The sequence below is a fragment of the Asterias amurensis genome, chromosome 11, assembly GCF_032118995.1.
Source record: "Asterias amurensis chromosome 11, ASM3211899v1".
Lineage (NCBI taxonomy): Eukaryota > Metazoa > Echinodermata > Asteroidea > Forcipulatida > Asteriidae > Asterias > Asterias amurensis.
Window position 1 is genome coordinate 21257731 of NC_092658.1, and position 17784 is coordinate 21275514.

General features: G+C 37.4%; 1 protein-coding gene across 1 annotated transcript in view; it reads left to right on the plus strand.

Annotated features, from left to right (window-relative positions):
* Positions 1-1893: 1893 nt before the first annotated feature.
* LOC139944594 (uncharacterized) overlaps positions 1894-17784 on the plus strand; it is a 29042-nt gene continuing 13151 nt past the window's right edge. The window contains exon 1 of the mRNA XM_071941649.1: positions 1894-3649. Coding sequence (XP_071797750.1) covers positions 2322-3649 — 1328 coding nt within the window. The 5' untranslated portion in view covers positions 1894-2321. The remainder of the gene's footprint in view (positions 3650-17784) is intronic.

Here is a 17784-nt window from a genome sequence, read left to right on the forward strand (position 1 = left end):
AACTTAAAAAAAAATACATAATTTGCCGCCTGCATTGCGGTTCGTGTTGGCAATTCGTCATAATATGTACGCACCATTGAAGTCGTCCTGTACAATACCAGGTTAATTTTAGACCTTCTTAAAATAGAAAAGGTTATTTTAAGAAAACAGTCGAGTCTCGCGCCTGACTGATATATATTTGTTTGTGAATTACTGGACATCCTTTGCGTGTGACATACACCTAGCCAGAAGGATGTTGCATTACTGACCGCTAATAGTTCTCTGCAGTTTAGTAGACGGATATTAAATTAGCTATCATCTGAAGGTAGTTTCCCTGTTTATGAAATTCATGTGTTTGTTATTGTACAGACTGTAAAGACACTGGACACTATTGGTAATTGTCAAAGACAAGTCTTCTCACTTACTGTATCTCAACATATGCATAAAGAAACACACCTGTGAAAATTTCAGCTCAGTTGGTCGTCGAAGTTGCGAGATAACCATGAAAGAAAAAACACCCTTGTCACACAAAGTTGTGTGCTTTCGGATGCTTGATTTCGAGACCTCAAGTTCTAAATCTGAGGTCTCGAAATCAAATTCGTGGAAAATTACTTCTTTCTTGAAAACTACATTACTTCAGAGGGAGCCGTTTCTTCCACTTTTTTATACTATCATCCTCTCCCCATTCGTTACCAAGTAAGGTTTTATGATAATAATTATGTTGAGTAATTAACAATAGTGTCCACTGCCTTTAACATTCAACAGTTTTTAGGGTCAAATTTCAGATAAATGAGAAACTGGTATGGTTCCAAATGTAAATCGCCTGCTCACGATTATAAAGTCATTAGTGCGATTTGTATGGGTTTCAGGTTTCATTCAATTGCTTTTGCATATTTTAAAGCTCCTAGTCAAGAGTAATCGCCAAAGCATTTGTTTGGAGAAAAGCAAACATTCATTTTTCTAAAAAACATTATTTTTTATTTTTTAATGTGATGAATTTTATAAGCATTTTTAATTTCATTTATACCTTTGATGAGATTGCAATTAATTCTGAACAGACGAAATATTCAAATATTAGCAAATAAATCACATGGTAAATCACATGGTTTCCTGCCGAAAATAATTAATTTTTTGGAAAAATGAGTTTAACAATATTAGTTTTAGTCCAATTTGATGTTTGAAAACAGTGCTGGGTTTTGGCACCATTTATCCAATGACCGTCTGAGCAACTTTCACAGGTATGTTTTTTGATGTATGTGGGTTACCGAAAGTGCAATTTTACTGGTCTTTAAAAATTACGAATGTTGGCCGCATGCTTTAAGATGTGTTTTGTTCATAAGAAAACAAATTATTTAACAAAAATTCTCCTTGGAAAATAAAATATTCCTCGGCAGCATAAAGCACTTGACTATGATCTATTTTAGACGAACAAAACGCTGTTTAATTTTTAACAATTGTCAGTTTCTATTGCATTGTGGTTTCATTGCATGTTTTTGAAAAGATATTATTCTAAGCATAAAGACGAACAAAGTAGACATTCTTCTCAGAATAAATCAACAACTATATGGATTGTACAATACTTATTAATGGTCAGGTTGCAACAGATCCCGAAAAATCAATTTTGAGGTTGGGTAATAAAATCTGCTTAACATAAAGATGATCTAATAATAATATGCAGAGAAAGCGCGACCGGGTGGTTGACTGGGCGCATGCTCACTTAGCATCGACAGGGACGGGGCAAGAAGGAGACAGGGGGGTATGAATGCGTTAACCATACAGCATTGACGTCAGAGACTGACGCTGTGCGCAAATTGCGGTGGTGTCTGTCAGCTGAAGATGCCTTGCAAACATTACCACGCGACTACAGGACTAGAGTGTAGTCTATACGGTGCTAGCATCACCACGATCGCCGTGTAGAGATGAGGACGGGTTGACCCCAGCTGCCCATCCCACTTACAATGACCTGCCTTCAGTAACGTACGAACATCTCCCTTACACATTGTGTCTACGGCTCCTGAATGCATAGTTTCAACATTACTCTCATTATTCCCGTCTTGTCTTCAACTTGATTTGTGTATGCTGAGAGAGGAAAACATTTCAATCAACGACTATTTCATCTCAATGGATGGAGATGACTGCGTTGTATTAAAATACACACGGAATATTGCTGCTACATCTGCACTGTGTATTTAGAATATGGCGGTTTTGTCGTTATGCAAATAACACGGACTGAATTAGTACATGATTCTCGTCATTACATGCGTTACAAGCCGAGTTAAAATAATCTTCGAAATTAAAATCGACTGTGAGTTCTGTGTGTGTGTACCAGCAGTGTACGCTGTATGAGTATTTATGCGCAGGGCCTGCCAGCATTGATCATACTTAATGAGCAAAGGGAGAGCCATTCAATATTCTACGAGGATGTTTGCAATGATGAAGATGCAGTCTGGCAGCCAGTGCTATGGAAACAGTACTGCATAAGCCGCCACACCAAGCTACCTTCATTCGCTATGAATGGAATCTCGGTACCGAAGAGCAGTGATAACAACAATACGACAAGCAAAATTGGTGGTGTGATTAGCAATCGCGCGGCGGAGGAGGCGGGTTTGAACGCCAAGACTGGTGGTGATATAGAGCCGGATACAGACACCCAGCTGTCTGCTACGACCTCAGGAACACTCAAGATGGAATCGTCAGACATTACTAAGGGCAAGGAAGGTAGTGAAACAGCACCAAAGAAAACACTCATTAATGGCAAGTCCAAGAGGCTACCATTCACCCGGATGTTGAGCGCTAAGACTTTGCAAGAGCTCATGCAAGATGATCAATTCTTGCTGAGACTCTTCGCGTGTTTTACACCCTTCGAAAAATGTGTGTTAGCTCAGGTGTGCCACAGATGGAAGGATTTACTCTACCAGCCGAAATATTGGCAGCTCGTTACTCCAATCATTCATAAGAGAGATCTCTACGATGAGACAGAGGATACTCATAAGTCTTTCACATCATTGGCAAGCTTTGAGCAGCGTGGTTTTGAGTCTGTGTGTCTGGTAAGTGTCTCTGATCTGGACATCTGTGAGTTCATCGACCATTGCCCCAAGACCAAGAAGACCCTGAAAGCAGTGAGTTTGAAACGCTCCACGGTCACTGATGCAGGCTTGGAGGTGATGTTGGAGCAACTGGGATCTGTAGAATCTCTAGAGCTCAGTGGCTGCAACGATTTCACAGAAGCAGGTTTATGGTCAAGTCTCCAGCCACGTATAGTCTCTCTAAGCATCAGTGATTGTATTAGTGTTGCAGATGAAAGTGTGGCAGCTGTAGCACAAAGGCTGCCCAACCTACGGGAACTTAACCTACAGGCGTACCATGTGACGGATAGCCTACTGGCCTACTTCCCTGCCAGACCAAACAGCAGCATGGCTGTGCTGCGTCTGAAATCCTGCTGGGAGCTTACCAATCATGCTGTGGTCAACATAGTGCAGTGCCTGCCCCAGCTTAGCGTGCTTAGCCTATCTGGCTGCAGTAAGATCACAGACGAAGCTGTAGAGCTAATTGCTGAGAATATGAGTCAGTTGAAATCCTTGGATCTCTCGTGGTGCCCTAAAATTACTGATTCTGCCCTGGAGTATGTGGCATGTGATCTGCCTAAGCTGGAGGAACTGGTGCTCGACAGGTAAGTTTGTAGTCGGATTCATGCATTGACGAAAATTATTCAAAATCTTTGTAAATTCAGTTTAAGAAGACCGGAAACACTTCTCCTGGTGCAACATGACCTTTTTGGTCCAGTTTCGGAAGATTAACATAATATATTCATTTGATGTTTCCTTCATCTAGGCATATAGGTATGAGATATGGGCCTATAATATTAATAACAAAATGTCATCATAAAAATGTCTATGTTGAGGTACACACTATTTCATGTTCTTTATCATCTGGTACCAGTTTCCTGTAATCTTAAGGGATGAGTTAATCCATTTCAATGCTTTTGTTTTTTTTTCCAGTTCATACCTTAATTGTAACTTTCGAAAACATTATAACAGGCGCTCGCATCTTAGTGAAGAGTAACAACTTCTCCATCACTAGGGTTGTTCTCAAAATGGAGAACATTTAAGATTAGAAAATTGGATGGTCGTTGCTATGCCAACTATTCACAAAGAGCAGACTCAAATCCTTCGTAGATCGATGGTCAATTATAAACATACCATCCCTTTGGGGGTTTACCAGATAGTGTCAATGTTCAACACTCGCAGTTAAGATTGTGTCAGGTCATAGAGGGTGAAATGAGTTCGTTCCCCCCATAATCTTAAAGTTCGAGTCGCCATTAGGAAACACAGGAATCCGTTTGGTGACAGCAAACTAAATGATGTACAAAATTCTCAACAAAATCGTATATTTCCCAACATGGTGTTATATGATCCTACCAATCGCTCTACAAGAGGATACAAGCAAAAACTTGGGCAGATGCCCACCAGAACTGTATTGATAACATTTTCTTTCAAATAACAATCAGAGACTGGAACCGCCTCCCACCAAACATTGATTTGGCACCCAACTATCGCAGTCGCACTCTGCATTCAGGAAAACTCTGTTTGTTGTTTTGTAGTTAAGACATTCATTCAATATTGGCAACAACAAACAAAAGCATCAAATGCAATTCAAGCATTATACAGTCTAAATTGAAACATTATTATAACATGGCTAAAGGTACTCCGTTTGAAGCATAGTGCTCTTTAAAAATTTACCCTGGGACAGACAAGACAGATAAATGGGGAGAATTGAATGACCACCCTCACCCTTGTGACGTGAAAACCAAACTAAGTTACCCAAGTTGGTGTGGTGTTTCCACTAGGATGTCTTGCCAACCATAAAGATTCAGATTCACAAAGCTAATGGTCCAGGCCCGTCTGCAACGTCATCCCTCACCAATTACGTCACACTTGTCTTGTTATTGAGGAGAGGACATTCTGTGAGACATATTCTGCATCATTACATCCTCATTTCAAGACTTAATGATGGACAATGTTTGATGTAACCCTTTGACTCAATGTCATGACGTCAGTATGTATGACGTCAGGTCGCCAGCAAAATCGTGGTTGTAAAAGGACATAAGTATCAACATTAATTAATGTATGTTAAAAATCAAAAATAGAACGGAACTAGTTATAACCTAAGGCAAAGAGGCAAAGGTTATAGTGGGATCCCATGTGTCATAAACATAGGCATTGTCACCGTGTTTACTTTATTGCTCATTAGTTGAGATATAATTATATGCAAAATTATATTGGAAGGTGGCTGAAAACGCCTTTGACAAAAATGGTACTAATTGCTTTTGAAATCAGTAAAATCTATTTTGGCGCAAAAATCTCGCTGGATCCAAATAATTTTACACACATTTGCCTAATTTCCGTGCTCAATAGACTCAGAAGTTCAATGTGCGTGTATATGCTATGGAACAGAAACCACAGCGTTCCATTGCCATAATTAGCCATGTGTCATCATCAATTACTTCTAAAGTCCATTAACCATCACCCAGTGTCTGTGTGACCATGACACGACAGACAGCAATTAGCTTCTGCATTCATTAAATCATCTCAAACAAAGATGCTGCTTGCCAACAGTACTTTCCTGTTGTATTATAATAATTTAAATCTATGGATTTGTGAACGGTAATTGTATCCAAGGCCAGTTCAGATTCAAAACAGAATAGTTTGTTTATAGGCATTGTCTTCTTTTATTTTATTTTGATAACACACATAATAAATTAATAGGCCCTTTAAAGGCAGTGGACACTATTGGTGGTTACTCAAAATAATTATCAGCATAAAACCTTATTTGGTAACGTGTAATGGGGAGCTGTTGATAGTATGAAACACTGTGAGAAATGGCTCCCTCTGAAATAACATAGTTTTCGAGAAAGAAGTAATTTTTTACGAATTTGATTTTGAGACCTCAGATTTAGAATTCGTGGTCCCGAAATCAAGCATCGGAAAGCACACAACTTCGTGTGACAAGGGTGGTTCTTTTTTCATTATTATCTCGCAACTTCGGTGACCGATTGAGCTCAAATTTTCGACAGTTACCAATAGTGTCCACTGTCTTTAAGTACAAAGTCTCTGCCAAGTAAAGCTGAAAACAAATCAATTGTTGCTTTCTCGAAAATCGCCCTTGGAGATGAAATGTCAAGGGTTTGTCAAAGTACGTAAACGGTGTCCAGTCACCATTTTTGTAAAAGTATATATTTTTATAAAAACCCATAAAGGTGTTTTTGCATTAAAATATCACCTCAATATTATCGGTATATCAAATTATAAACAACAACAGCCAAGTCCACCTGCACGTGACAAATCACATCAAACGCTGTTTGGCTAAGAGGTTACTGACCAAACATGTTTTCCATTGGACTTAATCTAAATTTAGGATCTGGGATTTAAGCTACAATCTTTTATGATTTGCCGTTTTTTATTTGTCCACTTCGGATGGAGGGATTTTGTGTTTTCCCGCCGGTCCTCCCCGGGCAGTGAGATGTCAATTCCGGCGCGTTTATTCTCACTCGGTTTCAAAAGGGAACTTATCTCGTAAGTGAAAACTGCCACCGGCCAAAAAACAGGATTTCATCTCGTACTAAGATATAAAATGACGTACGTGGGGAAAATGTTAGACTTAAGTTGCACAAATTGAATTACCCTTTGAAGATAACTCACTGGTATCCGTTATTATGTTACCAGGGAAACTCATAACATCTAGTCCAATTTCGATGATTTTAATTGACTAATATTCTGATATGGGAGAAATGGGGCACTGCATGGGAACAAACTGCGGTTTCAAGAATGTACTTAGATGGTACTTAAGTGACTTTGGGAACAATGTCCCAGTAGTTTAGTAACTCGGCTGTGAAGCTATGGATAGTAATTCAGGACATGTTTATTGTCGATGGACAAGTCTGGGACTTGTCTAGAATCGGCTATTTGCAGGATGCAATTATTTGAGTGTGGGCAACAGTATGATTAATGTCTATCTTGTTTTTTCTACACTACTACATGAGCGAAGCATCTCTCTTGGGAACGAAGTTGCAAGATTGAAAAATTAACACCTGAAGGTGGATGCTCTGATAGTGGTCAGATGGGAACGAGGATACGATATCTCTGCGAGTTCGTTGGCATTTAACCATTTGGAATTTCGGAATCCAACAATCACCAAGCTTTAGATTAAAAGGATTGTCCAGATAAAAAAAAGTAAGCCGACAGCTATTCGGCAGCCAACACTGAGTTCGCTACCGGTACAAATCAACTAAATCCCTAGCCTTCCTCTGTGCTGTCTGTTGACACAAAGAAAGTGTCAGCTTCGTCATGCACAGTATCTCGGGCACAATTTGAAGCAACCCTTCTCAAAAATGACTTTGTTCATGACTGCCTTTTCTGGTTCGTTAAAAATTGAAGCTTCCTTCTAGTTTTCTATACATAATACATACAACTAAGGGTATACATTTGGTAATCTCCAAAAGTTAATGACCATAAAAACGTATTTAATGAGAAGCACTGCAGCTGTTGGTTAACATTAATGTGATTTTAGAGAGGGGGATTCAAAACATTTCAGTATACAGATCGTAGGCCTACTCCTACTCCGATTTGTCTTCCTACGTGGACAATCATCATAGTTCTACTAGTGCACCAGTTGTTCGGCAATTTCTCACAATAAATGCTACCACCTTTTGCAATGAAATTGTCACAGTTTAGCTTTATTGTATGGTAGGATTAAAAGTCAAAAACCAAATGTGTATCTTGCCTTTAAAAAAATTCTTGCATATGTGGATTGAGATTTTCAGCCCCTGATTGCGTGGGTTTAATCATTTTCGTTTCATATTGTCCGGAAGGTCCTGCATCTCTAAAAAATCATATTTCAAATGAAATAAACTTGGTGTCGTTCAGCAGTCAAAATCCTTTGCGGATAAGCCCATTATGCATGTGACTAAAACATTGACTTAATGGGAGCTGCTACACGTTAATCGGCAAGAAGGCGTTTACGCCCCCGTGCATGCTGTACAATTAAACGTTATCATATTCATTGATTTCGCGCCATATCTTTTTGTAATTTCAAAACACAACCTCTTTTCCCACGTAATTAAATCGCCACCACATAGACCATACTTCAATTACAGTAAAAAACCTTAACAAAAAATCCATATGGCGTATGCCTGAAAGCAAATAAATCAATTATTGCATCTTTCTAAAAGGGGGCAGTCATCTTTGATTTGAATGAATAGCGTAGCAACAGTCTTCTGCATTCGCGTGCCACCATTGTCTGCTCACACGGTGTGTTCTCGCCCAAGCACAGCTTTGTAAATGTCACACGGTTGAAATGTCAAGGGGTGACTTCAGAATCTTGCCATAGCAAGGCTGTATAAATAACGTAGCATCCAGTTTCGAATTATAATGCCCAGGAGCTGTATCTCAACCAACATCACAGGCTTGTTATTTCCACTGTCAGTCCTCCACTTTCCTTACGTGCTTTACTCTAAGCTATTTGTGTTTTGGTATTCATGATCAGTGCCAAGCATATAGCCATGTTCATTTATATAAGCGAGGACTCCTGCGGTTTTAAATTTGAGACGTTACGTACGCCAAGCATGCAGTGAGTGACACTTGACTGTACACAGGTCGTGTGACTACGCACGCGACTCGTGTTGTTTTAGGCACGCGTACTAAACAGCCTTGCATTGGATTTTTTGCTGCACACGACTATTCTCTATTTTACGGAAGCTTATTGCAGCCACATTTGGACAAAACATACCTCTTATAAATAGCTCGTATATCTGTGTACGTACAGGCTAACTGCGTACGTACACGATAACTGTTTACGTACACGATAACTGTGTACGTACACGATAACTGTGTACGTACACGATAACTGTGTACGAACACAGCAATTCACAACCTATCGTGTCCGTCTGTATGTTGAAGTTACTTGTACATAATTATTGGGTATGCACGATCGTGTATGTACGTACACGATATCGTGTACGTGTACGTACATACACGACAATTCTCGTACACAAGAGCGACACTACGATTCCGTGTATGTACTCTTCAAGAATTAGTTGAATTCTTGATTGATAGTTTATTATCTAGGGCTACGTTTCCCCATCATAACCACGTGGCTATCTGTTTGCTGACGTACGAAATCAACTCGTGTACTCGTCATTTAAAATAGGCTAGTTTGCTGTTGTGGTTGTGACCATTTTCATCAACTAAAAATACAAAATAAACATATACAAACCTGAAGCTACTATTCACTGTAAGACCTTTTAACTTGTTATGTAATCAGTTCAATTATTATTAAGCTAAATAACAAGTAAACTACAATACCCAGTGATAATTAGCAACATCAAAAGCTGGAAATCTAGGTAGGAGCATCTCATCAACAGCAGTTCTTATTCCCATCTGAAACAAAAAGCTAACAATTTAAACACATAAAATAGATCCTAGGTCATGTTGGCTGGCACAGAGAGAGCTTTAGAAGCCCCAGAGCATGATGCACGTGTCAACATGTTGACAACCCATCTTTTTGCTTAACATAGAACCTCTAGTTGGAATTAACTTCTGTTTTGTCGGAAGTGAAGCTGCTAATGACGTCATCACCTCATCTATTTTTAGACCAATGTCATTACATGACGCGTGGAATTTAACATGTTATTTTGGGGGGCGGGAAAGTGGAAGAAGTCTCTTCAGGGTTTGGTTGTTTGTGATTAAAAAAAGGTCAAATGCTGGATGTTTTCCCTTCGATATGAGGATGGATTAACCCCAGGGATATCCGTCATAACAAAACTGGTCAGTATTAGAATGGTATCTCCTCGTTTACCAATTGTTGTCCCTAAGCAGTATCTAAAAGGCCATGATTCACAAACAATATCAAAACATCAACAGAATACAGGTATTCGTGATGTATTTTCAGGGGACATGTTTTGCAAAAAGAAGATTCAAAACAGATAGAAATGTGGGCCAAAATATCCCATGATGAATGTTATTAAAGTTTGCCATAACAACGACATGATATCACGAATCCACAATTATCATTAATTTGATCCGCATTATGATATGCTAACATGCGCTCTTCCTTTAGCATAATTAATATTCATAGGTCCCAATGTATTTTTTTTTTAAATGGAGACACTGAAAAATAATTCCGAAAAAACATCAGGTCCTAAAAACCCTTAAAACCACTGTTGGACTATTTGACTTATTGTAAAAGAAATTATATCAGTAATAACATCCCAACAAAAGGTGACAAAACAGGTTGATGAGAGTTTTTCACAAATTGGATGGTTGTATGTGACTGAAGACCGGAGAGGACTTGAGTTAAATTATTCACAGAAAAACAATGATGTACTTTCCCTTTAAAGGGAAGGTACACGTTTTGTAATTGCCAAAGACCAGTGTTCTGACTTGGTGTATCCCATCATAAGCAAAAAATAACAAGCCTGTGAAAATATGGGCTCAATCGGTCATCGAAGTTGCGAGAAAATGTTGAAAGAAAAAACACCCTTGTTGGACGAATTTGTGTGCTTTCACACAAAGGAATAAAAGACTTCTAGCTAGAAGTCTTTTATTATTTTAGTGAGAAATTACCTCTTTCTCAAAAACTACGTTACTTCAGAGGGAGATGTTTCCCACAATATGTTATACGGTCAACAGCTCCCCAATGCTCGTTACTAAGTCAGTTTTTAAGTTAATATTTGTTTTGAGTTAATACCAAACGTGTACCTTCCCTTTAAACCATCTAGTTAAAATTGATTGAAGTTATGTGTAGCCACTTTTTTATAATTCCCTGTGGTTGCTTTTAATTAGATAACTAATTACCACGCAATATTTGAGCCATTGAGAGCTACATGCCTCGGCAGTAACCTAACCTACATTTGAGCCAACCAAATTTAGGCATAAGGGAATAAAAAACCTTTGACATATGTCACTAACAGAATGTCCAGATATACTTTTCAAAATTCTGACAGGGACATTTAGTCAGAGAATTATTTATTCAAATTTACCATTAGTCTCAGTTTTCGTGAAAATCACAGTGAAAATTCAGTCAAATTATATAGGACTAATGATAAATGAAATAGTAAAGCTGGGTGTACATATTTGTTTCTTTGCAGAAACTCTTTATCAACATACAATCCCTTTGCTTCCCAGCGACCATGGCTGGCTGGCAAGTATACTTAGACCAAGGAGGAAGCCTCCGTGCTAAGACTAAGAGCTTTGCCGGATAACGAGGCTATGCTAAACAACAGTCCTGCAAAATATTCCCAGCACCCACTCTGTTGAATTAATCACATATTAAAGTATCCCATTACAGAAGCGGTCAATACCTATGTATAAATAGGTTCCTTGGTAAATTAAAGGCACTGGACACTATTGGTTATTATTCAAAATAATCGTTGGCATACAAATTTACCTGTTTACGAACAATGGAGAGCTGTTGATAGTTTAAAACATTGTGAGAAACAGCTCCCTCTGAAGTAACGTAGTTTTTAAGAAAGAGGTATAATTTCTCACTCAAATACTATGCCTACAAGATTTGTATTTGGCATCTGAAAGCGCACACATTATTTTGTGCAACAAGGGTGCTTTTCTTTCATTGTTCTCTTGCAAATTCGATGACAAATTGGGTACAAGTTTTCACAGATTTGTTATTTTATGCATATATTGTGATACACCAAGTGAGAACACTGGTCTTTGGCAATAACCAAATAAAAGGTGTCCAGTGCCTTTAAAGAATCGAGACCTAGGTATTAGAATAAATAAAGCACGGACCCTATTCACACTGAGTGACCTTTTCCTTTGCACACGTTTATGGCAGCCATTTGCAAACTATTATTCACCGTTGTAAATTTATTCACCGATCTAAAACAAAAATCTTTTCATTCGTTGTTCTCGAAAATCCTTGTTATTTTTGTTGCCATATTTCTATTTTAATATACGTTGGTTATGTCTTCCAATTACTGGCAATAAAACACCTTTGGTTGGAAGCATACAGCAGCTTTCGATTGTTTGTAGCTTTTGAGTAATATTTCACTTTGGAGTAATGTGGTTGTGTAAAAAGATGTCAGTTTTTATGGCCCCAAATATGAATCTGAAAAGCGTCACTGCAGTAACGCTTCTCAGATTGTTATATTGGGGTTATTTGTCCTGCGTGGATATATTATTCACTCCGGATTTTTGGCGATATCTCCTTCAAAAACCCGATCACCTTTTGAGATGAATTTTCACATGTTAGTTTGATTGCATAAGAGTTTACATTTTGGGGTAAATTAATTGAAAACAAAAACAAATGCAGCCTTTAAATGCACTTGACACTATTGGTGATTACTCAAATTAATTGTGGCATTAACACTTTCTTGGTAACAAGCAATGGGGTGGGGCTGTTGGTAGTATTAAACATTGTGAGAAACGGCTCCCTCTGGAGTAACTTAATTTTTTGAGAAAGAGGTAATTTCTCACTCAAAAAAATAAAGCTCACAAATTATTTGTGCAACAGGGGTGTTTTTTCGTTCATTATTCCCTTGCAATTTCGATGACCAGTGAGTCAACATTTTCACAGATTTGTTATTTTAATGCATATGTTGGGAAACACCAAGTGAGAAGACTGGTCTTTGACATTTGGTGTACGTCGACTTTAAGAAGTTATTTACTTATAACATTCCTACGTAGACTGATGTTTTTACGCAAATATTTGTAGCCAAATGTTGTTGATGTTTTGGCGGGCAATATGAATTGTAAACAAAGTCAAACGCAGCCTTTAATAAAGAAAAATCTACAGCAAGGTTATTACAGACATGGGTTCGGGCATAAACAACGTCAAGTATTTACCTTCTCAACACTCAATCAAGCATATGCGTTCGTGCATCACTCTATACGTCAGCAAGTCCAGCATTACTAATGTGTCTGCTATTATGAGGGGGCGGACCCAGAATACGATGTTTATGGGGGCGTCGCGGACCCAGAATACGATGTTTATGGGGGCGTAATTTCATCCCCTCCGAATAGGAAGCAGGGTAGGCAGACAGTTAATAAATTGTGGATGTAGGATGGGCAAAGAAGCAATTAGGTAAAAGGCACAGAGCTTCAAAAGCCTTGTATGGTTAGCTTAGGCCTATATCAGTTGGGTAAATGGCAGCGTTTATTCGGTTAAGCCTTATAGGGGAACCCCAAGTAATGACAGTGTAGGTTTATTTTAGATAATATTAAATCGTTTGATTATAGTTAACATGATAAATGTTAATTAGTAGTGATAACACCTTTTATACCATATAAAAAAACCGAAGTTATGAATTATAAAATCACACGAACATTGGTCGTGAAATTTCATCTCGTTAATTGATCTTCTCTGGCACCATTCTGAGAAAACATTAGGTGAAATTTGACATGCTAAACGGCGGTATGACCGATCTCGTAGTTGCTTAGTAGGTCTGTGTATTTTCACAGTTTGATCAACAACTACTCGATGAAATGAGTCGATAAATCACTTGATTAATTTGAGAAAAGTTCGTCTACTCCACTATTTTAAACACCATACTTAAACAGTTTTTATTAATGAGAAATGGAACCCAATTAATGACATGAAGCACATACCCCAGTAAAGCATACATGTTAAAATGTTTATACACTGTTTAAAGGGGTTGCAATATTATGAGCTGCACCAACATGAATAGTCTATAAGCCTCTTTACTTCCAATATTAAAAAATAATAACATAAGAAACACGCAGCAGAAAATCACACATAAACATAAATAAAAATAGGCTGTCCAATGTATTCATAGTATAGAAAACATGATTGGTAATGAAGCCAGCATAATTTTTAAAAAATTAGATATTGGGGGTGAAAGCTAAGCCAAACTCTTTAAAAAATGTTTATTTTTATTTTTGTTGAAGCCACGTGCTAGGAAATCCCCCAGAAGGCGCGTTTCCAAAAAAACAAATAAGCTGCGATCAGAAAAGACGCACCCCGTTATCGTGTGTATTTTTATCGTTATTGCCTATTTTGATTAAATTTCCATTGGTCGGTTAAGGCTGATGATTTGTTCACTGAAACTAATGGACCTGAATAAATTTGCTCTTTAAAAATCAATGGTGCATAACTCCTTGAGTACCTGAACTAAATATAATTCAGATTAGACTATAGTTGTGAAACCCCTTAATTATCGTTAGCAGTAAGACAAATACAATCCAACCAGTAGCCTAGCCTATATTTTCTATTTTTTATGGTTTAATAATTTCATCACACCTAATTAAAAATACACTAGCGGTGAAAAAATAATGGAAAATACGGTAGTTGATACAATATAAAGCAGAAAACGACAAAATACACGAACAAAACCACAAAGATAAAAGGGCATATGACCCCCAAATTACACAAAATACAATCTTATCCCAGTATACTGTCCCAGATTGGTTATAATTCGCAAATCTTGGTCACCAACATGGAACCTAACTAGACTATAAAAACTACCAAAACAGAGGGCAAATATTCCAATAATTTTGAGTTATTGCGAGAGACCTTTAGCCTTCACTAAAGGGAAGAATACGATTGGTAACCACTCTTAAAATGAATGGCAATAAACACTGAGAAGCGTTACTGAAATAACGATTCTCAGATTTGTGTAGTTTCATATTTATTAGGGATTATTCTTCCTGCCTAAACATAATTCACTCCGGATTTTCGGCGATAATTCAAAAAACAAGACCACCTTTAGAAATGAAATTTTCACAGGATATTTTTATCATGATCTTCATTAACATAGGATCAACACAATAAGCCTCTTTTTAAGGTATTGCGAATGTGATAGAAGTGTACTGTTTTGTTTGGGTGTAGGATACAGACAGATTTACCCAAACCTTATAGTGTTTTGTGTCCGCCATCTCAAAAGGCTATTGGAACGGTTAGAAAAAAACGAAGTTACACTTTGCCTTTAATCAATGAATCATTTATCATTTTAAAATGATGTATTTCAGGTTTAGGCCTAGGATAGCATTGCTTGACATTTTACGCTTTAATTTACCAGCATAATATAGTGTAATGGCAATAGGTAGACAGTATTATAATTCATTACGCAAAGCTCGAATGGCTCTGCGTATATTCCTTGTTGTAGACCTTTACGGAGCATGCAACATAGAGGCCTAGTACGTCTCCTCTTATCATAATATCCTTCATGGCTCCTCTATAGCATGCAATACCCAAAGGGCATTGTTTAATGTCTGGCTTTAAAAGACTCAAATTAAATCAGTAATTTATGCGGCAGCGTCGCCTTTTCCACATTAAGAAAAAAAAAGTATCGACAAAACGAAAACTACTTCCGGATAAGATCACGTGATTGAGCCAAACAGGAAGACATGGTGTATAACGTCACACGTATGACGTCAGCAAGAAATTGCTGTTACACAGAATAGACTGAATCTCATGGTAGCTAATGTGGCCCTGCAGTGCTTAAGTCTCATCCACATTAAAGAAGAAAAACCAGTAATGTATTGGCCTCCATGATGATGGATGTAGATATAATGGATTCACGATGTAGTATTTTCACTAAGGGTTTTTGTCACACGTACTGACCCCAAGGCGTGGGAGATAAATGTATACAACTTTAGGCCTAGCTCAGTTATATGCCTACAACATCCGTTTTAAAGGCAGTGGACACTATTGATAATTATTAATTATTAGCATAAAACCTAACTTGGTTAGGGAGAGGTTGATAGTATAAAACATTGCGAGAAACAACTCCCTCTGAAGTGATGTACTTTTCGAGAAAGAAGTAATTTTCCACGAATTTGATTTCGAGACCTCAGATTTAGAATTTGAGGTCTCGAAATCAAGCATCTGAAAGCGCACAACTTCGTGTGACAAGGGTGTTTTTTCTTTCATTATTATCTGGCAACTTCGACGACCAATTGAGCTCAAATTTTCACAGGTTTGTTATTGTATGCATATGTTGAGATACACCAACTGTGAAGACTGGTCTTTGACAATTACCAATAGTGTCAAGTGTCATTAAGACATAATCAGAAACATATTATTGCCGAATACAGAGATTTCAGACACACCTTCCTGTGTCTCTGGAAGATTAATGAATCAGAAGTGTTACTGGCTGTGATCGTTCATTTCTCACAGTCACATTACTTTCATCCTCCAGGTTTTATTAAAGGGCTTATGGTAATAAATAAAAACATTACGAAATCAGGATAAGAAAAAAACGATCTCGGTATCTTTATGTCAAGTCAGTCGTAATAAAACAATATTCAGAAAATTTAGTAAATTACTTTGGCTTTATTTGAAGGGAAGCTTTTTGTAAGTAATCCCATCAGCAGGTTTCGCAGTATAACGCATCGTATGTAACATTTAAATTCGGAGTAATGTAAAAAAGATATAAGTTTTTATGCCCCAAAATTTGAATCTGAGAAGCGTTGCCTTCAGTAACGTTTCTCAGATTGTGTGTTCCTATTAGGGATTATTCATCCTGCGTGGACATGTTCGCTTCAGATTTTTAGCGATATCTCAAAAACGAGACCACCTTTTGAAGTGAAATTTCACGGTTAAGTTTTATTATCTACGTCTACATTTATATACGATTTCAAACGAACGGTTCCAAAACCCAATTCTATACTTTGCTTTTAAAGACATGGACACTATTGGTAATTGTCAAAGACCAGTCTTCTCACTTGGTTGTATCTCAACATTATTATGCATAAACTAACAAACCTGTGAAAATTTGAGCTCAATTGGTTGTCGAAGTTGCAAGATAACTATGAAAGGAAAAAAATCCTTGTCACACGAAGTTGTGTGCTTTCAGATGCTTGATTTTGAGACCTCAAATTCTAAATCTGAGGTCTTAAAATCAAATTCGCGGAATATTACTTCTTTCTCGAAAACTACGTCACTTCAGAGAGAGCCGTTTCTCACAATGTTTTATACTATCAACCTCTCCCCATTACTCGTTACCAAGTGAGGTTTCATGCTAATAATTAATTTGAGTAATTACAAATGGTGTCCACTGCCTTTAACATAAAACAAGAAATACAATTTTGCTGAATGCTGAACCTCAAGCCATCGATTGCTATCATATCATTTCATCTCTCAAAGTCACATTTATCTCGGCCTTTCAACCAATAATGCCATTGTTCTTATTATATGCTATGTTTTGTATAAAACCATTATTACGAAAGAATAAGTAGATGCCGGTTTCTTCATTTCAAAGTCACTCTACATGCAAACCACGTGTAAATAGCTGCATTAATATAACTTTATTTTACATGTGGAAATTTCACTAAGAACACGAAAATCAACAAAGAACTTAATTATAGATTGGACTACTCCTGTTCAAGATGTTTTTTGAATTGTCCGAATTTAGAAAGAATATTATTTCGTCTTTAAGACTCTTTAAAGTGAAGGACCATGTTTTGGTCAATGCTTGTTTGCTTTTCTAACTGCAAGGGATGTATCAATATTCTGTGCGGGGGAAATTGCCGGATATTACCACTGAACGGTACATAAAATAACAAACGTGAACTAGACCTATATTCCAATGCACCAAGTCTCTAGGTGAAAAGGTCATTTGGTTTAAGATCTCAAATGAAATCATATAAAATCTGTAAAGGCTGCCTAGGTTTCTGAAATTCAGAATCATTTAAATTGTTGTATCCTTTGATTTACACATATTCATTTGACTTTTTTTTTTAAATATATATATTATAGCCTTTAAAGGAATTGTGTACACAAAAATACAATGTCTACAGATTAACATTAAACTAACATTGTTTGAAGATAATG